Source organism: Lates calcarifer, linkage group LG19 (genome assembly GCF_001640805.2).
Source record: "Lates calcarifer isolate ASB-BC8 linkage group LG19, TLL_Latcal_v3, whole genome shotgun sequence".
In the NCBI taxonomy this organism is placed as follows: Eukaryota; Metazoa; Chordata; class Actinopteri; family Centropomidae; genus Lates; species Lates calcarifer.
In genome coordinates this window covers 3,005,537-3,032,152 of record NC_066851.1, presented here as the reverse complement: position 1 = coordinate 3,032,152, position 26,616 = coordinate 3,005,537, and the positions used below count along the sequence as shown (strand labels likewise).

Below are 26,616 nucleotides of genomic sequence, written 5' to 3'. Positions count from 1 at the left end.
CAGGATTCAGGAGAAAGCTGTCTCTCCAGGCTGGTCATCAGATAAAGGCAGTCTGCCTGGCTGACTGATAGTCATGCACTGCCATGAGAATAATGAGACTAATTTACTCAGCAGATGACCGATAACTCCAGACAACCTTTGTGGAGGAGAGAAAAATGCAGCACTATCACAGGCACTTTTAATTAGGATTGGTGACTACCAACAGTACAGTACATGTTAGTTGTCAGTTTACTGCATTACTTCATCTTTTTAATAGGGTGTATGCTCAATATGTGTTATAAAAGATGCACATTTGCTTCATTACAACAAAATCCTACACGTAATTTGTGTTAACTGTACCATCCATCAGGACTGTCGCTACCTCTGAGGACATTGAAATCCCATCCTTAGTATTTTCTAATGGGAATTTGGCAGTTTTATGAACCTGCTGGGAGTTTACATTTTACTTTGGTGGACATTTTATGGTCTGATTCTAGTATTTTTATAATTTATGAGTTTTTCTCATAAACTTCATAAATAAAATCTACAAAAACTCACTGGATTATTCAAAAAATGAATCGTCCCAATTCTTAGAACTATTTGTCATTTTGGAGATGCATGATTTTAAGACGACAGGGACATTCCTGTTGGGAAATGAAATGTACAGAAAATATTAGAGCTGTCACAATTTGTTGATTAATCGATTAGACAGATTACAAAAACTCTTATCTGCAGTTTTGGTAATCCATTAATCTAGGTAAATGTTAAAGAAAAGTACCAATAATTCTTGAAGTAAGCAACAGTAATCTCAGGCGCCTCTTATAACTTATACAGTTTTTATTTAGATTGTACATATGCGTTTCATGTGCTGCTATCATTGGTCAAGATACAAGAAACACGTAGTGTGTGTTGTACTATTAGTAGTGGTAAAATCAGTCCTCCAGAGCCACTGTAACTTTCTGTCTCTGTTTTTCTGACAGTGATGGAATTGAGAGAGGCCAGTGGATCCCTCGTCGGCTCCATTTCCCAGTGGACAACATGAAGGAGGAAATTCCACTCACCCTGATAAACAGAGAGGTCCATTCCATCAGACCTTGCACCATGACTCCTGATAGCATCTGTTCTGAAGAGTAAAAAAAATATATTAAAACATCACCACCTCCTCACCTCTCCCTCTGCTGGTCCTTTAATTTACCCTACGGAGGAAAGTAACAACTCCTTCATCTACTGGACAATTTACTAATGTGATTGACCTTAAGACTGTTAACCACAATGACTGTTCTCCTGTTACTGCCCTTTTCCCTTTAAAAACCTATTTTTATAAGAAATATTTATTTGAATATCTTTCTGTGCATATTGTTGATAAAACTCCAGGTCCCTGAAATTATCCTAGATTTCAATCTGATTGAATTCCCCTCAGATACCTTTTTTGGATTAATAAGTTCTTTGCAGCTATGGATCTTGTAGGTTTTTCTATCAGGCTGCAAGTGTTCCTCAGCACATGTCTGGGACTGGAATTTCTAGGCACACCAGGTCAGTGGGCACGCTACCTCCGCTGGGACGCCAGCACCCGCGGTGACCTCAGCTTCCAGTTCAAGACAGAGGCTTCAGAGGCACTGATGCTGTATTTTGATGATGGAGGCTACTGTGACTTTCTGCAGCTGTCGGTGGTGGAGGGCCGACTGCAGCTGCGCTTCAGCATTGACTGTGCTGAGACCACAATTGTGTCTGACAGACGGGTGGATGATGGCAGCTGGCACTTCGCCACTCTGAGCAGGTATAACCTGCGCACAGTGCTGGTACTGGATGGCCAGGCCACAGCTGATGAGGTACGGCCTCAGCGTCAGTTCATGAAAATAGTCAGTGACCTGTTCCTGGGTGGAGTGCCTCAGGATATCCGCAACGGTGCACTGACACTGCCTACAGTGCGAAACATGCAGCCCTTCAGGGGCACAATTACAGACCTCAAATATGGCATCTCACAGCCCCTGCTTCTGGGAAGCCTTAAGGTGCCCCTGGAGTCAGAAGGGTGGTGCACTGTGAACCCATGTGAGAATGGTGGTACATGCTCAGTGGTGGATGGAGAACCTATCTGTGACTGCTCCAAAACAGAGTACAAAGGTCGCTTCTGCAGTGAAGGTAATGCACACCTTTGATGTCTCTTACACTGTCATTCACCCTGATAGACTTTGGCAGGGCTCCAACTGTGAAACATTCACTCACTTGAATTTTGAATTTAGCTAATTTCTTATCATTTTTTTGTATTACGGTAATTATATTGTAATTGTTAATTATTGTTTTTCTGAGGCGCCATTATGCAAAAATTACCTCACAGCCCACACTGCTGTTTCAAGGGGCTTGATTGTAAATCACTGAACAAATCAAAGATGGCCAGTAAGTCAGTTAAAGGTAGTGAAGAATTAAGGGGAATATCTTCCAACAATAGCAGTTCAAATCAACAATCTAATCAAAATGAACTATCCAAAAATATATTATCAAAAAGATGATCTGAGTGTAATGTAAATGTTGTTTCATAATTGGAGAGCTGCATCAATCCAGCATGAAATAAATAAATAAATACATCATATACATATACATATACACACACACACACACACATATATATATATATATATATATATATATATATATATATATATATATATATATAGTTGTTGTTTCCCCTGTGCAATGATGCAGCTAATCTCACCTGTCCAGTGTGAATTCATTTGTCATATTACCTTATAGGAATGTTAAAGACCAGTGTTATGGCCTTGAAGATTTGGCTTTAGTCTAAGGATTGTTTCTGCTATCATACCTGGTATCACAGGCTCTGAGGCAGTTTGACTTTGTAGGCTTGTTTGGCTCTCCCAGTGATTGCTATTATCCCTACGTATTTGTGTCTGTGTGTGTGTGAGAGAGAGACTGAGACTGTAAAAATCAGAAAGCTAATCTAAGCACGGTTAACCAGTGAGGCACAGGTTAATGGCATCGGTCCTGCAGGCAGTGATAAGGACGCCTATAGAGAGAATAGGGCCTCCTGAGCCCCTTTTCTTCACCCAATCACAAGATGGCAGGTGTTTTATATCACATCCTTTTGTACTGAGAATTTTGCCTGAGCTGTGTTTCAATCGCTCTACAGCTGGCTATCCCAGACCAAAATTGATTTCTATTAAAAGAAAGCTCTTTATTCATTTCCCCCATGTATTTCTTTCCTGCAGGCCAAATAAAAGGCACTTTCACTTGCTTTATGTAGAAACTTGGATTTCCTGTGATTTGATAAATCTGGAGTGCAGAACATTCTGTGATAATGCCTGTTTTATTGTGGTAATTGGTTAACATGCAGTTAGCGCATGAAATGGATCTAGCCACCTCTGCTTTTTTTTCTGTGCTCTGAAAAAACTCTTGTCATGCACTTAATTATTCACAATCAATACAGATTCTTTAGGCTTTCCTGCAGCTAAGGAGTACACAATAATCTGACTCCTTATTAGATAATCAATGCTATTTAGATGAAAAAGTTGCTGAACCTTCTTTTACAATTAATTAATTCAGATCACAGGTAATTAGTTTTAACATATTCTTACTGCTATATTTTTCCTCCATTTTTCACATTCGAACTCTTTTCTTAACACCTCCCAAATATGGAATTTACATCCCATTTGGGCTGGCACCAAATCCCTGGTACATAAAGAGGCCATGGGATCTGGAATTTAAAGATTAGGTTTTTTATCTATCTCTGCCAGTGTCTGAAATAAAGGGGAGGATAGGGAGGGGTGGTTGTTGGATTGGAAGGGGTGGTGGGGGCTGTCGGGGCTTTTCCTCTTCTGCATCTTGGTGGTGGCTGAGCTGCTTTGCTTTGGCTCAGCTGATTGAATGGCTGGTATTTAACTGACAAGGTGGGCTCTGAGGGTAGAATTGTTTGTGTGCTAGTTCTTTTAGTTGTCTTCCAGTGCAGACATGTGAAAACAGTGAGATATTAGCTGGTGTGTAAAGTACTAAGGAAAATCTGCAAGCTCAGCTGGTGCTTTGTCACGATATCAGGAGGGTGGAGGTCTAGCTGCAGCTGCTGACTGGCACTGAGAGGAGGAGCCTTACTTCCTCTATACTGACCTCGCTGCACTGAGTACCACTCAAATATTTGCGGGAGCTCTGTTCTTCTTGTTACAGCTTTGCATGATCTGGTTTTTGGTTGGTTTGGTCTGTTTGCCCCTATCATCCAGGCCTCTCAGATATACTAATCAACTGATCTGATGTAGACCATTGTCTTTGTTGGTCATTGTTCAGCTGTATTCCACTGTATTCTCTTTGTATTTATTCTGTCTTCTTTTAAATGTTGCCTTGCATCATAGTATGATCCAAGTCACCACAGTAATATTGGGATTGGCTTTTTTGTTTGAATATTTGATGATCCTGCTTTCATTTTTCATGCAGTCCTTCTTAATATTATGACACATCTCTTATTGCCAAATATGTTTGGCTTATAATTAGGCACACAAGGTTCTGAGATACTAAAAAAGTGCAGTGGACACATTTACTTATTCTCAGATGATGGAGTGTTTGTCTTCAGATTTCTGTCAGCGGCTAGAGGTAAATTTAAAGTGTTTGACAGAGCGACATACTGATGATTGTTCTTTGCTAAAATGTCAGGGTAAAATATTTATCCTCCATATATGAATATGATATTAATGTGCGCAGTACATGTCCTGGCAATTTCCCCATTAGATCATCTTTTGTTTCAGTGGAAATCTTGATTTGAGGAGGAAAAATCATGGAATGTTCATAGGCTTTTTCCTCTGGGAAGCATTATTGCACTTAGTAACTTCCAATAATATTATTATAATATTATACACAAAAATTCTGACAGCAGAATGGCAGGGCTCTTCCATTTTAAAATGCTGCATGAGACCAGTATGGATCAAAGTGAAACTTTGACACGAGGTGCACCAAAATGCATATGAATCATCCTCTGGGAACCATGAATGTCCACAGCAGTTTATTCCACAGCAAATATATAATGAAAACAAACTAATGAGCTAATGAAACAACAAAAATCCATCACAAAAATTAAAGGACATAGTAGATTTGGTGCATTTCATATATTTTTACATGGGCCTCTACAATACCATGATGGTTATATTTCCAACCATTTTAACACAGAGCTTCCCCACAATGGCACTATTTTGGACTCACTTTGGTGAGAAGTATTTCAATATGGTATTCTTGGTTTCTCTTAGCATTGGTATTCCACCTCTTACATCTATAGGTATTGCTACATGTCCTCCCTCTCCCTATTCTGACTCCCTCATCCTCTCCCAGTTCTCTCCCCAAAACACACACACGCCACCTGGCCAGCCTCCAGCCCCTCAGCACTGTGTTGTGAGACTCAGTGAGGCGTTGACGAGTGCACTAGTGACTATGGTTGCTGGGCCGCTTTTCCCAACCTTGATTTACAGCCTCCACACTGGGACCCATTCCCAGTGTTGATTTATGTCTGACCCTCCCTCTCTCCCGTGTGTCTGCCTGGCTGCCTCCTGCAAAGCATTGATAGGTCAGTGGAAGCGGGGAACTCAAGCAGCTGAAAGAGAATTTGGATTGTTGATCGTTAAGGGATAAATAACATGCTTAATGAGACTGACTGAGGTGGAGTGGTAGATTGCCTGCTTTTTGAATACATTAGAAGGAAAGAATATAACATGACTGACAGTCAAAGGACTTTTCGAACATGAACATAACAAATATCCCAAGACTGGATCACACAGTGATTCAATTCTTTACTTAGTTCTGCATTATTATTACTGTCTCAATTCCTAGTATGTATGCCCTATATAGTATAAATTCTCAAAACAGCCAGTGTTCAAACAAGAACAAAAAAGAAAAGTCAGATTCTCATAGTAAAACACTAAGGTTGAATCTCTCTGTTATACTCACCATTCTGCTCCTACTAATACTGTTTTCATTCATTCATTAATTCTAATCACCTCTACTCAAGCATTGTTTGGTAACCTTCAGTTAAACTCAGCACTTCCTGCAGATGTTTGAAATTAAAAGACGACAAGAACAGGAGGGACTATGCTGCATTCAGACTGACTTGAGCCCTGCATGAAAAATGCAGCCCTCTCATTCATTTGAATGCAGCCAGTTCGTCAGAGCAGTGGGAGTGCCAACACAGATGGCACTGCGAAAACAATGAAATGTCATTCGGTAAAGCACTGCATCGGCCAATCACATACATGCTAACACACATTCCTGGTAGATTACTTTGTAATTTAAACAGCGTATTTCTACAGCCTACCTCAAAATAATAACAAAATATAAAATGGTTGTCTATGAGCACAAACCATTGTGCAGTGTTTCGGTATCTGAAAAGCCCTTAAACAGATTAATCTGTTACTCTAACTGGACTTCTAGGACCATATTTTATTGTCACAGCAGTAACAAACGACACACCTTCTGACCAAGGCATCCCCCCATGTTGTCTTAATGCAGGGCTGAATTCCCATTTGGGGTGCTGCAAGAACAAAAGAAGCTACTGGAAATAATAACTTAATGAAAACAGTATTTCTGAAGAGAAGGAATCTGTTCTCAGTAGAGTTGCGAGTATGACATGACTCTGTTGTACTCTACTCTACTCTATGTACATCAGTGTCTTTGATTAAGACAACCGGTGAATGGGGAGGAAGTGCTGAGTCTTCATTAACATTAGCAGGTCAGACAACAAGGCTGCATCTTACCAAAGTTTGATGACATACATAGAAGTAAAAGTGTGTTTACAAGCCTCAATAGTTGAGGTAAATGACTGTGCCAGCCATTAGTCTGTACCGATAATATTGAAATTTCACAATTTCTGATACCAAATGTAATACCAGGGACTTGGCAGTGTGCAGTTGCTACATTGTTAGTTAAAAGTAATGACCGTTTTGGAACAGGAATACATGGTTCCCATCAGTAAACCCGTCACCAACACAACCACAGACATTTTTCTTTAGTTCGTTTTTCACAACACCTCTGTTCACTATGGATTAACCAGAGAACATAACCTCTTTCAGTCAGTGCAAGTGTGCTGCCATCACCCAGCCAGTGGCCCACTAGCTGAATGCCGTTGTTACCCCAACAGGAGCAGATGGCTTCTGCAGCCCTCCCTGGCTGTTTCTCCACCTGCTCATGTGTTCATATGGACATAAAACATGGCTGCTGGTGAAATCAGTCAGCGAGAAGATTATGGCTGTTACGATGATGATGATGATGAAACCAATAACAATCAAGCCTTCAGCTCTGTAATGACTCAATCCCTCATTCTTTTGGAATTGTGTGTGTGTGTGTGTGTGTGTATGAACCTCTCATGTCCTGGTTTACCTTCCATATTTCTAACTTGCAGAAAACAATCAGTTAAACCTGCAGTGATGAAAGAAAGCAGAATGAATTTGATATTCCTCATTAATTGCTGGGCTCTCCCACCTTATCCAACACATCATGAATCATCCCTTTAAGTAATCCACTTTGAGCTCTAATCCCCCGCTATCCTTGCCTCACCTTTTGGGTATTGAATTAAAAGCGAGTTGTACCCTCACCTAGATTATGTGTCCACTGATGAATAAATAAGTTTGTCAAAGTGCCAGTGAGTCACCCCAAAGAATGGCGATCTGTCTGGATTTTTTAGGTGGAATTTCTAAAGAGAGCTGAAAGATATAAATATGTTACATTCATAAGGATAAATGTTTGAAAACTCCTTTATGCAGTAATTGTATCAAGGTAAATGCTGGTAAGCCTGCCACTGGAAATTGTATCTGTGAGTGTTTGATTGGTTTGTTGACTGGTACCTTATTTAATATGTATGTATTTGCATGCCTTTCCATCTCTCCCTTTCTCTCTCCCTCTCTCTCCCTCTCTCTCCCTCTGTCAACATACACACACACATGCATGCACTAAAGCCTGATGACAGGATCAGAGGCATAATACAGGGGAAGTAAACTGCCAAAGGAAGTAGGTCAAGATAGAGAACAAAATAATGATAGAGCAGGAGGGAGGGTGAGTGAATATAGCTGATCATCAGGAGAAAGGCAGATAGAGAATGAGCTTTGAATGATGGATTAGTCCGAAAGTCAAATACAAGTGGGAGAAAGAACTGAAAGATGAATCTGTTAATCTGGTCTCTCACTGTTGTTTTGTCTTTTTTGTCCACAGTGGTTCAAAGTATCCTTTCTGTTGTTCCACCATATAGGATGTTTCCTCTGTACATACAAGCCTGTCCTCAACAGGAAAAAAAAAAGCAAGGGTTGTACGGGTAAACACATACACTGACCTCTGTTAACATTTTCCTGATGAGCAGATTATGACATTGTTATAGCGCTGCAAAAACACTGAGTGGCACGGAGACTGTGTTTAGTATGCCATCTCCTGCTAACAGTCAGCCTGGTTCAGCAAGCAGTCAGCAAGTATTATTTGCCTAAACTGGACCAGACTTTAACCATAGAGGTGGCAGCAGAAGAGTTGCACCTGGACCATCCATAACACTGAATTCTTAAAATGAAACTGAATGCTGGAAATAGATTATAAAAATCTGCGTGATTAAAAATTGTATATACCAGTTTGCGTTTCAGTGCATGTGTGGTGTGTAAAATAAGTAAATAAAGTGAAAAACAAAACAAAAAAAACCATAAATCATAACAAGTCCAGTAGAGCAATTCTGTGATATGCAGGAGCTCTCTCACTGCATGTTATTTTTCTTTTGTGCTGCCATAAAGATCGCTAAGAAAGATACATTGACATAGTGCATATTTTCATATGCATTAGCAGAGTATGTGAGTGATAAAGGACTAAAATGGACAAAAGGTCTGAGATGTTTACCTTTATGATATAACAGTATGACAGGATGAGACAGTTCATTGTCACAAAAAAGACACATACGCCTCCCTGTCACTCTCTTTATCGCTCAGTTTCCATCTGTCTTCCCTACAAGTCTGTGAGTATGTGTGTGCGTGTGTTTGTGTGTGTGTGTGTGTGTGTGAAGGCTTAATTTGCTGGAATCTCCTCCCGACAAGACTGTTCCTCTTCTGTTGGCATTTGAGTGTTGAGTTCAGTGCTCTGGTAATCTCAAATGAAGCAGTTCAGAAAGCACACAAAGATATCGAAGCTTTAGTAAGATTATACACACACACACACACACACACCACAGATCCCAGATGACCATTTGACCAACTCTTTCCACAGCTGACACAAGCCCTCAGTTTAAACTGAATTAATATCTAATGCATATCTGATTGACTTCCATCTGCTTGTGTTCACATTAATACCTTAACATGCCCAATTAGTCCTCGCTAAGAACATTTAATGCATCTCAAGTCAATTACCTATTACTTCATTTTCCAGCAACTTCATTTCTGTGAATGGCAGTTTTTTTTTTTTGCCTCGTTGATGTGTTGGGGCCTTTGGAAAGAAAAATCAATTCACTGAGATATCTTCTCAACATCCATGGCACACTGGTCTGTCATAATTAACTGAGAGTCATCAGTATTCATGGTTTCCAGAATACTATTTTTATTTTTCTAACATAAAATCCTAACCATAAGAGCCATAGGACTAACCCATGAGGTCAAATATTTTAATTCTTTATTACAGGTATTGTTTTTAAAAATTCTGTAACTACTCTTATCCTAAAGATTGTTGTAGAACAAAGCACCCTCTCAGTCTTGCAACATGTCTTTGGACCATACTAACCTGAATCTGTGCTTTTACCATATTTATTGCTTTTACCTCCAGTGTCCTTGATTCCCCTTGAATCTCTTGTCTTACCCAATATAAATATTTTGTGCAAAGGACAGATGTTGAAGCAGTACCCATGGTGAATGTGGAGGTGATTTTCACGCACACAGGTCTATTTCCTTCTTTCACCTCAAGATTGTGCAAACAGATAAAAGTTAAGCATACGTCGATTTAAGTAACTTCACAAAGAAGTGATGTGTCTGAAATGGACCTTTCTTTGTAACTATGATAGTTAATATCATGCCTATGTTAAGCTATGCTGCGGCTAACTAAATAAATTTAGAATTAAATTAGATCACATAAATAGAAGCAATATAACTGATATAATTAGATTTAATTCACAGACTCATGAATCACCGTTGGTAATAAGGGATAAGTGATTTTCACTTTAGTGATGTAGTTGGACTGGTGAGATAGTCATGTCTGGAGGCAGGGAAATGGAACAAATTTGGCCAGTGTACATAAAATGTGTTCTGTGAATGTGAATCTACGTAAGCTACAGGGTTTAAAATATGTATGTAATGGGTTTAACCCTGGGATTTCAAGGTTACAACTGTGGTTATTTTTTTTTTTTTTTTACTGTGGTTGCTGCATACCTGATCTGGAGTGGGTTAACCACAGAGGATCAGATCAAAACCTGAAAAATGAAGTACCGTAATTTACCGGACTATAAGCTGCTACTTTTTTCACACACTTTGAAACTTGCATCTTAAACAATGATGCAGCTAATTTATAGATTTTTACGGGCCTAACAAGCTTCATGCCGCAAAAACATTTAGACACCTGCGGCTTATAGACAAGTGCGGCCTGTATATATGTACTTTTTTTTTCTCTTTTTAAATTTTGTGGGTGCGGCTTATATTCAGGTGTGCTCAATAGTCCGGAAATTACGGTAGTCATTCTTACAGGATCCTGACAGGGAAAAAGAGTTTACAATGAAGTGACAAATAATGAAGAGCAGAATTATTTCGCTGGTCCAGACTGTTCCAGAATAGTTATGTTGGCTTAATCCTTACATATTTCCTGACAGCATTGATACTTTTTCTTACATCACTGCAACCCAAAAAAAGATGAGGTGACTTTGTTATGATAATTGGAGATAAAAACTAACCCCCCCGATGCCTTTTTATTAGAAGAATTATCCACACACTCTTAAATATTTCCCATTATGACAAATGAACATTTCAGTCAGATCGACCTCATCAGACATTAAGTACTTCTCTCAGCTTCTCTCTGCTTTGGCAGCAGAAACAGACGTTACTGTCACATTTTCATCTGCATCACATATTCATTGTTTAGTATAGTTTGTCCATCATCACACAAAAGAGCAAAAATATTCACTCAGTATATTACGTTTGGAACGTCGCTATAATCACTATATTTACCTGTAGGTATCAGTGTTTCTTCCCATATCAAGTGCTTTATTCATGGAAAATGTTGCTTGTAATTAATGACTCTGCTTCTTTCATGTGACACATGCTCATAGCCTGATTGACAAACTCAGAGTCAGCTGAGCCAGTTGATAAAGTTGATAACTAGTTTCATGGTGCAGGTTATCCAGGATGGCCAGCGTAAATCTCATTGAAGCCAGATAACAAAAAGATGTCCTGGGAATATTGAACTTGCCTCATAGCACAGTGGAGTTATACCGTACTGAGCTGCGTCACAGTATTACCGTATATGACTGTATATGTGAAAAAATAACGGAACAACCTGAAACCTGACTGAACCAGGCAAACGTGGTGTTGTTTGAAAAGCTCCATTAAGAAAATTGCAGAACTGCAAAATTTCATGCTGCTAGCTGGAAGCAGTTGCATGGACAGACAGACAAACAGACTATGAAGAGACTATGTAACTAAAGCAACAACAACAGCACCCTTTGTTTCTACTAACCTATGACATTTTATGTCAGATGTAAATCTTTCAGTTTGTGAGTCATCCTCCATATTTGTGTTCAAATTGAATATATTTCCAATAAATCACCCATCACACATGTCTGATTCTGCCTCAATATCCCATAAATTTATACCATGTTTGACTGGTTAATGATTCATCATTATTAAATCTGCACATTTTACAGTGTTCAAGGCCCTGTTATCATTTGTTTAATGGAGTTCTACGTAGCTTTAACTTACACATTACCTCTCACGTTTTTCTGGCAAGGCTGGTTGCCAGCTGTGTCTGTATGATATTATCGTACCATTGTTTTCATTTTTCCCAAAGGTGATATTGGTAATGTAACCAGTTGTGTATGGCTTTTGCCATTGAGAGAGCTTGTTAACCACTGATCTTTCATCTAGTGGTGTCATCAGGTCAAAATTTCCACTGGACTTCAATCTATGATAAAAGCTCAAAAAGTATCAACCATATTTGAAAAAGTTTTGTTGTGGACATTCATTGTCTCCAGGGGAATCCTGGATTTTAATCTTAGCTGCCCCATTTTTTCAACCAATGGTACATTTTTGCGCAACTCCTGTAGTGGCTCTAAGAACAACAAAATCATCAGTATGTTGCCTAATCTGTTCAACACTTGTGCTGCACATCTTTGCAGTCTCTATAGGCTGGAATGCAGAGCTTTAAACCTGTAGGTTTGTTCTGTTAGTCCTTTCTCAACAAATGTCACTTAAAGGATTAAGTTTATTTGTATTACTTTATCATTACTTACTTTTATTTTCAGGGTTTTCTGGATTTTTGTTGGCTTTGTGTGTGTGTGTTTAGAATTTAGCAACAGCACATGTGCATAGTGATCAAATAGGGTAATGTGTCTGCACTGGAAGGCAACAGATTAAAAATGTGCATGTCTGTGTAAGAAAGAGATACCTTTTTCGTCACACTGGATATTTCTCTCTGAATTTCATCTGTCACAGAATGATGGTTTGAAACCAAATGTTTCTACTTTAACTCCTAATTGCTAAAACCCTCTGCATTTTAACTGACATACACATGGCTGTGCCCTCTGCCCGCCCTCTGTATGGACTATGAAGAGTATAATCATTTGCATGACAGTCAACATGCAAGTAATATGAGTGTTTCTAATGCTGGCTTTGTTTGCTTGTTTTCTGTCTCCTTCTTTTCCAGAAGTCATCACTAATATGCCAGGTGAGTTTGAATGAAAACAATGTAAAATGTAAATATATGACAATCTTATCAATTATTTGTATAGCTGCAGATTTCCAAACAGGCAAGGATAATACAATGGGCTCGGTTATTATGCAATGTGAGGCTGCTGATGAACCAGCTTAAAGGTAGATTCACTGCTACATTATGGTCTAACACAATGAGCACACTGTATTAAAAGCTGCCAAAAAGAAAGGACAGCAGTGTGCAAAAAGAAATATGGAAGATGAAATGAGAGAAGATGTGTATTTATATAAAATGTGAATAAAAGCCATAGATGCTGTACATTTGCCCTTAAATGAGAAATTGATATGTTATTTCTGTACTTAACAGAACAGCTTGATAAGTTGGTATTTGGAAGTTTCCAGATAGATTTCCTACCTTCCTGGCATTTGTGTAGTGCTGGCTAAATCCTCATCCACAAGGACTGTAGCAATGCCCCCTTGTTACTAGGTGCTAATACATAACATTACACCCCTACCACTGGTAAGTGACTTAATATGACTTTAAAAGTAATGCACAATGATTCAACATCTTGATGTCAGGGTATACCAACGTTTCCACTTCAACCAAGCAAAAAAAAGTTTTGTGTGATATTATAGGTACTAGAACAAGTACTAGTATGTTGCTCCATAACTGCTGGATGTGTAATAGCCAACTATTCATGAACACGCTCACCAAATCAGTGAGAGTTGATGATACATAGCATTCAGAAAGTATTCAGACCCTTTTACTTTTTTTTTAACATTTTGTTATGTTGAAGTCTTATGCTAAAAACATTTTTCCCTCAATAATCTACATGGACATTCTTATGACACTTGAAATTTAGCTCAGATGCCTCCTATTTCATCTTTGAGATGTTTTTATACCTTGATCGGGAAATTCAGTTGATTGGGCAAGAATTGAAAAAGCCCACACCTGTCTATGCAAGGTCTCACAGCTGACAATGCATATTAGAGGAAAAACCAAGCCATGAGGTCAAATTAACTGCCAGCAGAGCTCAGCAGAGCCAGCAGAGTGGCCAGACAGAAAGACATATGAAAGCCCACTTAAAGTTTGCCAAAAAGCACCTAAACTCTCAGACAGAAAATCTAATGAAACCAAGACTGAACTGTTGAACTGGCCTCAAGTGTCATGTCTGGAGGAAACCAGGCACTGCTCATCACCTCCATCCATCAGTGGCAAGGAGACTGGTCATGGTTGAGGGAAAACTGAATGGAGAAAGAGACATCCTTATTGACTCAGGACTCAGGACTCTGCTCAGTCTGGCCTGAGGGTTGACCTTCCAACAGGACAATGACCCTAAGCACACAATCATGACGACACAGCAGTGGCATAGGGACAACACTGTCAATCTCCTTGAGTGGCCCAGCCAGAGCATTACATTGAACCCAATCAAATATATCTCTGGAGAGACTTGAAAATGGCTTTTCACAGACTGTCCCCATTCAACCTGACGGAGCTTGAGAAAAAAAGTGAAACTGTCTGAATACTTTCTGAATGCACTGTATGTCAGTGTTCTCATTAGAAATCAGGTTTTTGCAGGTTTAAATCTGTACAGCAGGTCAGTGAAGGTGGGCTCTGTTATTGTGTGTTTGAGCCGTATTACCTACACTAACATGCTGTTATTTCTTATGAGGAAGCTTCCTGCTCAACCCCAGGAAACTTTGTGACACCTTTCAGTGTGTTCTGATGTCATGTTTTTCCAGAGAGGAAAAATATGTATCATCACAATACCAAAGAGTATTGAATCTAAGTGTTCTCTTTTCTCAAGTATTCGCTTTTACTCTTTCTCTTCCCTCCTCTTTTATCCCTTTCTTATCCTCTCAAGGCCTTGCACATATGATGGCAGAACAAGGTATGCCTGTCTTTACCTCTTCTCAATCATGTCTTTGTTTTGTTTGTGATTCTAGTTTGGAACTGCATGTTTTTGTGTTGGTGTGGAATACATTTTAAATAGAATGTTTCCATATATACTGTGATAGTGTGATTCTGTTATTCTGTCATACTGCCCTACAAAGTCAAAATGCAGTTTCCGTAAGAAGTTTTTTTGTAATTTAGAAATATACATTTTGATGGACTGGCATCATAGTAATTTATTCAGTTCTGATGGAGAATACATAGGGTCTGCTTATGGTATTGCTACCAGGTAATTTGCCTAGCCTTACTTAGCAGCAGTGCCAGCCATCTTGGTCTCTGACTGAAGTAATTGAGTCACTTTATTTAGTGTGATGAATATCACATTCATGTCATATCATACTGAACGTGAATGAGGAGCCAAATGGGGAAAAAAGTCAGCCTGTATGTTGTAATTCTGAGTTAGAAATATTGCCCCAATAGCTGTGAAATCTCACACTTTGCAAAAATACTATACTCAAATCATCAAATAGACAAAAACTACATATGTTTATGATCAAGTGACAAATCCGTCAACAGATGTGGTTGTAGTTATTATGGAAAGTACACAGGTACATCAACTCAGGTACTGTACTGCTGCAGTTGTCTCTAAATTAAGTCAGAACTCGACCCATCAACATAACGTTAAGCTTTAACACAAGAGACTACTGTTTGTTTTCACTTGTCCCAGGTGGTTATTATTGTAACCATAGCTGCTCTTAAATAAAAAGAAAAAGAAAGAAAGAAAGAAACATCACTGAGTGCCTGAAGTTTGTCAAAGAGCACCTTGACACTTCACAATGCTGCTGAAACTAAGGTTGAATTATTTGGGAAGAACATGCAGCACTGCATATGATGTAAAAGGCACTGCATACCAACATCGAAACAACATACCAACGGTGAAGTGCAGTGCAGCAAGCATCATGCATTTAATCCTGCTTAGCTGCCTCTGGGTCATCATTGAGAGGAAAATGAATTCCCAAGTTTATCAAGGTACCTTAGAAGAAGCTGGATGATGCAGCAGGACAATGACCCTAAACATCTAAGTTAATCTACTACAGAATGACTTCAAACTAAAAAAATCTGGAGTGGCCCAGTCAGAGTCGAGAGCTTAACCCATAGAGATGCCATGGAATGAGCTCAGAGAGCCGTTCACACCAGACATCCCTGAGAATATGTCTGAACTGAGGCAGCTCTGTCAGGAAGAATAGGTCCAGAATTCCTCTTTAACGTTGTGCAGGTCTGATCCACAGAGACTGGCTGTGCTTGTTAGAGGTTACTGCTGCCAAATGAGGTTTGACCAGTTATTAAAACCAAGAGTTCATTCCTTTTTATGCTTTACTAATTTTTCCATCTTTCATGGTTGTGTTCAAAGAAGACGCAACAGATTATACTTGTTTTTGTAATATAAGCTTGAGCACATTGTGTTTGTCAATTAATGCAAAAAACAAAAAAAACATTTACATTAATGTATGCCTTAAACTGTTTACCTGATCAGCCTTGAACTTTAATCTATGTTTTTCTCAGAACTCCACTATTTCTGTATTTCTGTTACTGCTCTTTGCCTTTGTAGGGCAGTGTTGTTGTGACGTTCAGACGTCATTTAATACATGATGTGGTTGCATGTATAAAGTGTTTTGTGATGTACAATTGCATTACAGTTGCTGCTGTACATTGATATATTGATTTATCCTCATGACATGTATTCATAATACATTAATATGTTTGGTGTCAGCTAGAATTTGAACTCACATTTCCTCTTCTTCTTCCTCCCTGTCTGGGCTCTCTTGGCTGTGGATCCTATGTTCTGTCTCCGCCTCCTCTGCTCTTCTAGCTAAAAGCAAAGGTACAGCTTTTTCGAAATCTTTCCTTTTTCGTCTCTATGAAAAGCGACGCTTGCTCTGTGAGTGTTTGAGAGTGCAGTGTAATGTGTTTGATGCTCTAATGTGTTTACTTGTCTGTGTTCAGTGTCTCGTCTGTAATGGTTTCTCACCAAGAGTGCTTGGATTAAGCAAGTAATTAAGTTAACCTTATTTGAAGGAGAAGGAAAAAAGGATTTGTCACTTTGTGTTTTCTCACTGTGTATGCGTTTTGTAATTTGTTAGAAGGCTATAGAGTGTATGTGGAGACGCTGTGAGACAGTTTTATGATGGTCACTGAGGATCAGTTTTCACAAGAACAAGCCTGGAGAGGCTTTTTTAAGTAAAGTATAATTAATTCTCACAACTGGCTGATGTAATGTAGTGACAGCACAAGGCTTCTTCTGCCAAAAGAACTAACAAGTATTGTTTTAAACTCTCCATTAACTAAGGCCAAGTTCACATTTAACCTGTTTGTTGTGGTGTGAAAAAAACGTGTGTGTATATATATATATATATATATAACAGACTATTATAATTAGCATATGTAAATTTTATTTATCAGTAAAATGTTTAGAGGTAACATATCGGTTTCCTGCTAAAATATCTAATCTTGCAGGACAAAGTGCTTTTGTTACCATGGAAGAGACAAACTTTGGTCCACCCCAACCACCACATTGATAAGTATTCAGACCCTTTGCTATGACACTTGAAGGATCTGAATACTTATGTTAATATGATATTCATTTTTTCCTTTTTGACACATTTGCAAACCTTTCCAAAAAAATTCTGTTTTCGGCTTTCTTCTTGTGTGGTATTGAGTGTAGATTGATGAGGGAAAAAAAGATATATTTATTTTAGCGTGAGGCTGCAACATAACAAAATGAAAAGGATAGTGTCTAAATGCACTGTATAGATAAAGGTAGGTAATTTAATGCTTTCTTCTGGAACAACAGGTGAAGTGTTGTTATGTGGATAAACAGGACAAAAAACAAACAAAAAATTCTTCAGACTTGAAACTTGAGTCAGTCTCCAGTCAAAACAAATGAGGAATTGCAGCTCAACATGGACTTGTCTGCCTTTACATTTGAATGGCTCAAGATGTATTACATTACCAAACAGTACAATATTTACATTACAGGTCCTGTTTGTACAAACACACAGTGTTAGCAGCTCCAATACAGAAATATGTCTTTGGGTGTTTGCCTTGAGAAGCTGTGATTGGCTACAGTTTGCTGTGTACACCAGTAATGGCTTCCCCCATTCACAGAACAAAGGTTGTATAAGCTCCTGGAGTTTCCTCTTCCCTCACCACCTGTCTCTGGTTTTTGCTGTGTCTAATCCCTGAGCGAGATGGTAGACATTATTAGGCATCAGGCTCCCTGTCGTCTCCTGTTAGGGAGACAAGAGGCTCCATTCTGGCTCTATTTGCATGTCAGCACACTGGTGGCAGGGAGGCAGATAGAGAGAGACGGGGAAAATAGAAAACTGTGTCTCAGCCATTGAGCAGTCATATTTTACTGTCATGGGCTCAAACAGAGTGCTTCTCTCCTCATTTTCGTTTTTTAAATACTACTTCTTGTTAGAATCTTTTCCCTCTTTTTAATACATTCTTGGTAAATCTCCCCTCTACCTCCTGTCTCTGTTGTCGGCTTCACTTTCACTCCTCATTTACTCCCTAATTTCCTCTTTCCCTCTTTTTTTTGCCATCCCCTGACCTCTCTCTTCGCTTTCTAAAATCACTAACAGTTTCCCATCTTGCCCATTTTTATTAGCTTTATTCTCTGTTCATGCTCACTGTCTTTATGCAACGTTGCTCACCTACCATTTTAGTTTAAATATGAGATGCGATCAAAAAGCTCAGAGACTGAAGAAAAAACATGCCAGATTTAAATTTGGCACCATCCCTTAATAGTCACTGTGCAGTGATACAGTGCTCCCATTTGTTGCACTCAAACACTATCTGGAATACGTGCTGCATCTCCCCCACTGCATCAAAATGGTGACCCCCAGATGAACGCAGCTGGAGGAAGAAGTCGCAGGAACCCATATCTAGGAAGTAGGGTGGTGATTGTGTTAGTGCAGCCAAAAAACTTGTGGATAAAAATCGCCATCACGCTCCGTTCATTCGCAACAGGAATGGTCTTAGAGCTTTTTGACCATGTCTTGTACAAATACACATTGCTGGTAGGTCACTGTAATGTGTGAACAACATATTTCTGTTGCTCACCTGGTGATTATCAGGATGCAGGATAAAATGATGTGTTTTGGCATCTGGTAATCTTTCATTCTCATGGATGTTACTTACACTGGCTTTCTGGATTGAGAACTTGAAGGCAGGACACAGCCACCACGGCTGCTTTTGTTTGCTGTTTCTTTGTTTGTTTGTTGTTTTTTTTTTTTAAAAAACACAATACTATTTTATATTGAAACACCCAATACCTCCACGATGAAAGGCATGTTGGGTAAGCACACCCTTACGTGTGGTCACCAGCCCATCTGACTGTTCACTGACCTGTCATATTTTTCTAATCCAGATGTCTCTGACATTTGCTACATTTGATCCTCCATCTCAATAATCTGGGATTACTTAGTTTCTGATAGGATTAGTATTTTGAGTGCAACAAGTTCTCAAAACGACAAAATAATCAGTCATTCGTTGTTTCTGGAGCATTCAGTTGTACAGGTCATATGATCTTCTTCAGCAGTTGTCGATGTTTAAATTTCCATCTCTCAACATACCACAGATGTTTCGTACAAATCGGTTTACAAGTTGAATTTCTAATCAACTTGGTGTTTACAGGATGCACTGAATGCACTTGCACCAAAGAGATTAAAAGTGAAGCTGTCATTAGTGAGTTGCATTTTCAGTACTTTTACCCCTTATCACGCTTTCATGCTTCGATCGAGTCTTTGTCATATAAGGTCATGCAATAATAGAGTTTACATTCAGTGGACGTAATTGCTGATGGAACAAAAAGATGTTCATTTGTTTGATTGGCAGAGGAACATGTGCGATGAAGCCCCACTGAGCTGCCAGTATTAGCTGCATGGTTGGAGAGAAAGACGGCTGTGGAGAGTAAGGGGGGAAATGTTGCATGGACAGTTGTGTTTTTTGCGCTTGACTGAATGCTGGTAAGAGAGCCAGACATGGAGGGCGGGGATATCCCAGCATCAGCGTCAGTGGGTGGTAGGTGGATGGGGGTGTCTAGGGGACATGTTGTATGCATTGTGCATATAATGGGATGAGGTTCAGATAAAAAAAAAAAAGAGCTGGTTATACATATGTCTAAAAATGAGATGGCCATTGACAAAAATTTGAAAAGCCATTAGCAACCTCCTTTTGAAATGGGCCCTAACTTCAGTTTCCCTGTTCTGTTAAGTCACACAAAATATTAGACCGCAATGTGAGGTCAAGAGGTAGAATAAAATTTGTGGAATATCAGTCAGACTTTATCATATCCTGCTCTCTCATTTTGTGAAAACTTGATGAAAAAAAGTCTGCTTCTGATTATTATGAAACAAGATCTGATGACGTTTAAGGAGTGCCTTTTTAAAATGAATTCTTAAGTAATTTATGGATGTCTATTCTTGAGAGATATTTAAAAGAGTGAATTCCACTGATTGTAATAAGGTATGTATGATGAGTGTTAGGATTTTACTGAGTTATGACTGAGAAGAAAATTGTGGTAAATTGTCAGCTGGGAGACAGGTCAGGAGAGTATGGTGGATGGTGTGGGGGGCGAATATGACTGCAAAATTGCATATTATCTATGTGAATACGAATAATGTATTTGTATATGATTCCACCCCCCCACCACCACCACCACGGAAAAAAAAAAAAAAAAAAAAACCCTCAAATTTCTTGCCCATGTCTGCACACCCATAACAAAGGCTATCTGTTAAAATTAATAGTCTACAATCCCAAGATGAAACAATTCTGAAAACATCAAAGGGGTTATTTTATTCAGGCTTTATTGAGGTCACACCAGAGCCACAGGACACATCCTTCAAAAATGTCCCTTTGAATTTTGCTACATGTCATCTGCAACATGCAGTCTCTAGCAGGAACAAATTCACCTGTACCACGCACGCAAAATCATGGGCCACGCCAGTCCCAGACTTGAACATACTTAAACATCAAATCTATTACGTAGAGAGTGTGCACTCTCTCCAGCCTGAATGATCATAAAGGTCAGCTGTCAGTCGCCTGTGATACAACCCATAGTAACGTCTCTTGAAATAGTACCGCTATAGTGGCAGATGCACCGGACCATTGCTGTCACGGTTACAATAGTAAACATGCACAATGCACTGGAACTTTGTCATCGTGATTAGTGAACACATGGTTAAGCCCATGAAATAGTTATGGTTTAGTTTGGTCTAGGCACAAAAACTATGAGGTTATTTTTAGGAAAAGCTCATGGTGTGGTTTTAAATAAGTACCTCTGTAAGGTTGGAGGGCCTTCCTAATCATAGTTATAATAATACACATGCGGTCGAGGTTGTAGAACAGTCATAGTCAAACGAAACAATGTTAACACTACATAATACAGCTCACGATTTATAATGTAATCTCCTGACATTTACCGTTTGATTCTTTTGAATTTATGGTATATTTTTGTTGTTTGTATGCATTTAAGTTCTTACTTACTTACCTGTACCTACTGGTAAAGTAGGCACAGTGAACAGGATGAGGATGAGGGTCAGTATGGAAATATACACATATCATCTAAACGGATAGAACTGGAGTTGCCTTCAGGTAACTTCACATTCCACTCTCAAACAGCCACTATGCACCATTTCATTTTGGCCTATTCCAGACAAAAGCTGACAACTGTAAGAGAAACTCTGTGAAAGCTTTGGTTGTCAACTCAAAGCAGTGGTCCTAGATCTGCCAGTCACATTAACTGAGAACTGCAGCTGTGGTGACCAGAGATAGACTGTGAAGCTTCAGAAATGTAGAAGTCTTCTCTTTTACAATTTTTACAATTACAAATTTTTGAACAAAGTTGACAGTGCTTGCACTATGGCCAAAGAGCACTGCTTTCTAAGCATGAGACTGCTGCAGATGGTAAACCATAATGCGACAATTCACTAGGTATTCATTACAGTATGACTTGCCACTTGACTTGAGTTTATGATTTGACCACCGGTACCATTGTGTATATCTGTATGTGTGCGTGCTGTGTCTATATGTATGCAATGTGTGCATGAGTGTGTGGAGGGAAGGATTAATGTTTCCTGGGGAGCAACAGTGAACTCACTCAATGGGTAATGAATTGTGGCAACAGTATACTAATCAGCTATTTATGTTTGGTTGCTTTACAGAGGTGTGTACACTTGCTAACCTTGAGGAGACACTGATCTCGGTCTACCAATGCTTCTTGTTATGTATGCAGACATACTGTATACAAACACTTATTACTGATATATCTCCGATTATTCATCATCAGTCATGCAATTGTAACATCATCAAAGTTGTCATATAATGCTGGCTATGCCAATTTATACCATGGCTACTATCCTGATTGGTTAAGATTTGTGGATTCTGTAACCACACAGTTTTACCAGACACCAATGAGATATCTGTGTCTTTGCTATTCTAAGTCAATACACCAGCACTAAGCTGCAGGTAAAGACCGCAACAACTGAACCTCAGCCAAAGAACTTGGAGTGAGGGTCATTTCTGCAACCACTAACAAAAATTAGAAAAAAAGATGCATAGCTTCTTAGTGAGAGATACACATATGTATTTTTCCTGTATTCATATTTGCAGGAATCTGGAAGCAGAAATCAACTGTAGGTAGGAAAAATAAAATAAATAGAGGACCTATATAATGTTTGTTATGTTAGAAATACTGGAGAGGAAATGAGGAATGTATGGGAAAAGAGATGTGTGTAAGTCACAGGTAAGAGTGAGATGAGTGTGAGTGCATTGTGTTTGTGTGTCTGTGAGGGAAGGAGAGAGAGCAGGAGAGACACATCCTGTGTGTGTGTGTGAGAGAGAGAGAGAGAGAGGAAGCACAATATAACATTATCTCCACTAGACAGACAGTTTTGATAATATTGTGAAGCAGAGCACATCTCTATTCTCTGTTCTTGAGAATGACAGCAACCAGTAAAAATTCTCTTCGTCTGTTTTAAAACTTGTCAGGGTTATAAAACTCCACACTGAGCCTTGCAAACCCATTGCTATTTATCTAGGTGTTTCCTGGCAATGCAACCACAATCAAAATCAAAGTTAGTTCAAATGTGTCAGATTTGTTTTTCCTCTTTTCTGTTTGTGAAACTGTCACTAACGTATACTAATTCAAATTTTCCTTTATCATATGAGAACTGGATCAAAAGACAGAGACACTGTGTGTGCAATGTTTTTCCCCCCTGTCACGTATGTGTGCTTGTGTGCATCCATGTGTGTGTTTGTATATAATTAATGATATTCAAGTTTTTCCAGTCCATCCATGCCTTCTCTATCACATCACGAGACATTTGCTTCATTTTGCATTTAGCTTTTGGCTGACAGCTTGATAAAGTCAGTAAGTGAGAGGACAGAATGCAGATGTAATTGATCCACAGTTTAACCTGGCTGTGTAAACACCACGTATGATTATCTCTGCAGGACTTTTGTCATTATAATTTGTATCATCACTGTCCTCTGCATACAGCACTGAGAGTTTGAGGCAATGAACATTAGAAGAACTGTGTTGTGTTATATTCCGATGGCCCCATTGTTTTCAGCTGATTTAATCTACATTTCATTCAAAATTGTAAATACAAAGGCCATAGTGCAGTACTGCTCCTCAGAAAATCTTTCAGTAGATGTACCTGCATTGGCTCAGATGTTCTGTTTGATCCTCTCCTCTCATCTGTTTTTAAGCTACTCCATTCAGCTGGGACTAGTGTCATCAGTGGCTTGTTGCTCACCTCTGACTATGCCTCTTCATAGGTCCTTGTCACATTCTTTACTGTGTGCTACTTTAAGACTGCATATTAGACACATTACTTTTATTTTATTTGCTCTTTATTTAACTATTATTCATAGTTTTCATGAACACTTTTATTTTTTTTTTACAAATGACACCCTGATTTACATTTCAGATTTTCATTTGCCATAAAACAGGACTTCATCCCAGTTAAATTCCAGCATCACTCTTGACTTAATGGCAAGTTAGAAATCTAGGTTTTATCTTCAGATACTTTCTCACCATTGAAATCCTCATAAGTCACATCACAAAAATAGATGTCTTCTATCTCACATTGCCTGAGTATGTCTATCTGAAACTGTCATTACTGCTAGTAAGAAATACTAGCTCTAAGTATCGACATACTCTTCTTGAGCTGAAGCTGAGCTGATGATTTCTGCATTTGTGTAGTAGAGCGTTTCCATACATATATATTAGCACAGAGCTATTTGTGCGGATTACATCAGGGTTCCTATAGTTAACTGTGGTCTGATTTGAGCTTTTTTTCAACTGATCATGTATACAAAGTAGAGCATATGATGACATATTTACATTGAGCTAAGATCTGAGGTACTGACTCTACTAACATTGTGGGCACTATGTAATGGATACATTAAATGCACACAGTGATGGTTGTCCTTCTGGAAGTTTTTCCCATTTCTGCACAGAATTTCTGGAACTCAGACAGACTGACCGTCAGGATCTTGGTCACTTCTGTTATCAAGGCTGTCTCACCAGATTGCTCAGCTTGGCCAGGCGGCCAGCTCTAGGAAGAGTCTGGGCTGTTCCAAACTTTTTTTGATAGCTTTTCCCAGATCTGTGCCTCAACTAAGTCCTGTCTCTGATCTCTGCAGGCAGTTTCTTTGACTTGGTTTTTGCTCTGATATGCATTGTCAGCTGTGAGACCTTATCAAGATATGTGTGGGCCTTTCCAAATCATGTCCAACCAATTGAATTTACAAAAGCTGGACTCCATCCAAGGTGTGAAAATACCTCAAAGATGATCACGAGAAATGGGAGGCACCCATTTCTGTCCCCTAATGTCCTCACTCACAAGGTCATCATTGTGTTTCAATTTTTTCGGAGGACATTACATTGACTCACATTAATTTCCTGCAGACTTACTCAAGGCTTCACCCGAAAATATAATAGTTTAGGTTATGGGGCTTGTCTTTTGTCCCCAAAAGAAACTCAAGTTCCCACAGTGTGACTGTAAACAGATTTATGATCAAAGCAATGAACTTTCAGAAGGAAATCACACAGCTCTAGCATGTGAATGTATGTGTGTTCTGTGTGCATCTAATTTAACATCCCTTTGTAAATGTTCTGTGTATGTGCATGTGTGAGTTTCTGGACTGCCCTGCTGTCCACATGTGCTACCCCGTGGGCCTGAGCTGCTTCTATAGCAAGGTCCATTCCATCTCATCCAAACCACAAAGTTACACATGCAGAACATAACAGGAGACTCTGAATCTCACACTCTTGTCTCCCCTAAAGTTAAAATGTTAATTTGTCATTCCATTTAAAGAGCTTCTTTACAGGACAGTTTGCAGTGCAGACATTTCCTTTATCCTCAAAGCCATCGATAGTCTTTTCTACCTGATATTAAAATGTCTTCTATCCAGATTACAAAATGGACACATGAGGGAGCTAACTTACATGAAGACCTAACACTTGTGTGTATAGTATGTAGTGTACTTTTTGTGACCACAGAAATACAATGAATTAATCTTCAAATCTAAATCTAAAATGAAGAAAGTTGAATCAGCAATTTAGCTTTATTCAGGAATTTAGTCTCAGTTTATTAAATATACCCAGAACAAAAAAGAAATAAAATATATGATTAAAATATAGTTTGACCAGGCTCAATGAATTTTCAAAACCTTGCACACAAGCTTAGCATATATAGAATGCAAAGGGGTTCAGTTTCTTTTGGCATGTATCTGAACATGTATCTGAAATTATCGAAAAATTATCGCAATTATTTTGGCCAGAATAATTGTGACATGAAATTTTCATATCGTCCCATGCCTGATTAATACAAAACATTAGAATTCAAACGCAGAGATTACTCTCAGTTATTTCCACTACCTTGGTGTAAGTTCAATTTCTGCTAGGATTTACATTTACAATCTATTTAGAGTTGTACTTAGTTTCCATGAATTGCAAAATTAGTCTCTCACAAACCTTCAGTGGTGGTCCTGAGGATCAGACATTCGCTGTGAATGTGCTACACAAGTTTGTTCTCTATAGCTGAGATGATGAGCTCATGAATTTCAAGTGCAGTGATGTTTTGACTGTGCAACTTGATCCATCAAATTTTGACCAACAAATGGTGACCTCACAGGCACCAAAACCGCTATACTGTCTGAAAATATCCTCTTTAAGGGACACTGACAGCATGGCTTTTAATGCATGCTGGCTGAAGTCAGTTACACACTCCACTTTAACTGAAGTTAAATGTGGCAAAAATAGGACATCTCTGTAACCCTGTTCACAGAAAAAAGCTGTGTTTATTAATAGATGGGGATAGCCTATTCATACTCTAGGGAGGCAGTGAATCACTACAGGCAGTGTCACATGTGTTTATATCATGTCTAATGTTCATATCTAGTAAATTAGTCTGGTGTTGTCACAGGGAATCAATTATGGAAAGCATGTGGACAGTGACCCTTAATTGAAGTGTGATGTATGTTGTTGCAATCATTAATGTTTTAGGTTAAGTTTAATATAGTTTACGAAGTAGTGCAAAAATTTGACATGCCAATCAATTTTTAGTATTCTAATAGGGACGATAAGGATTCTTTTGACTGTTTCAGAAACTGCCCAGAGCTCAACATCTAAGAAAATAAAGATTTTAAAATATATTATTTCCCACTGATGTATGAAATTTAGAAGGAGCCACTTCCTTTTCTGTGCAGGATCTTTAGATGTTAGGATCTTGAGTCTGATTAACATCCTATGTGTCAGATTTACCAAATGGTACTCAAATCTTTAAAGGTCCTATAATCATTATGATCAATGAAGGGTCTACCTAC

General features: G+C 38.8%; 1 protein-coding gene across 1 annotated transcript in view; it reads left to right on the top strand.

Moving 5' to 3' along the window:
• Positions 1-921: 921 nt before the first annotated feature.
• nrxn3a (neurexin 3a) overlaps positions 922-26,616 on the top strand; it is a 226,617-nt gene continuing 200,922 nt past the window's right edge. The window contains 2 exon segments of the mRNA XM_051078263.1: positions 922-2,118; positions 12,820-12,840. Coding sequence (XP_050934220.1) covers positions 1,434-2,118; positions 12,820-12,840 — 706 coding nt within the window. The 5' untranslated portion in view covers positions 922-1,433.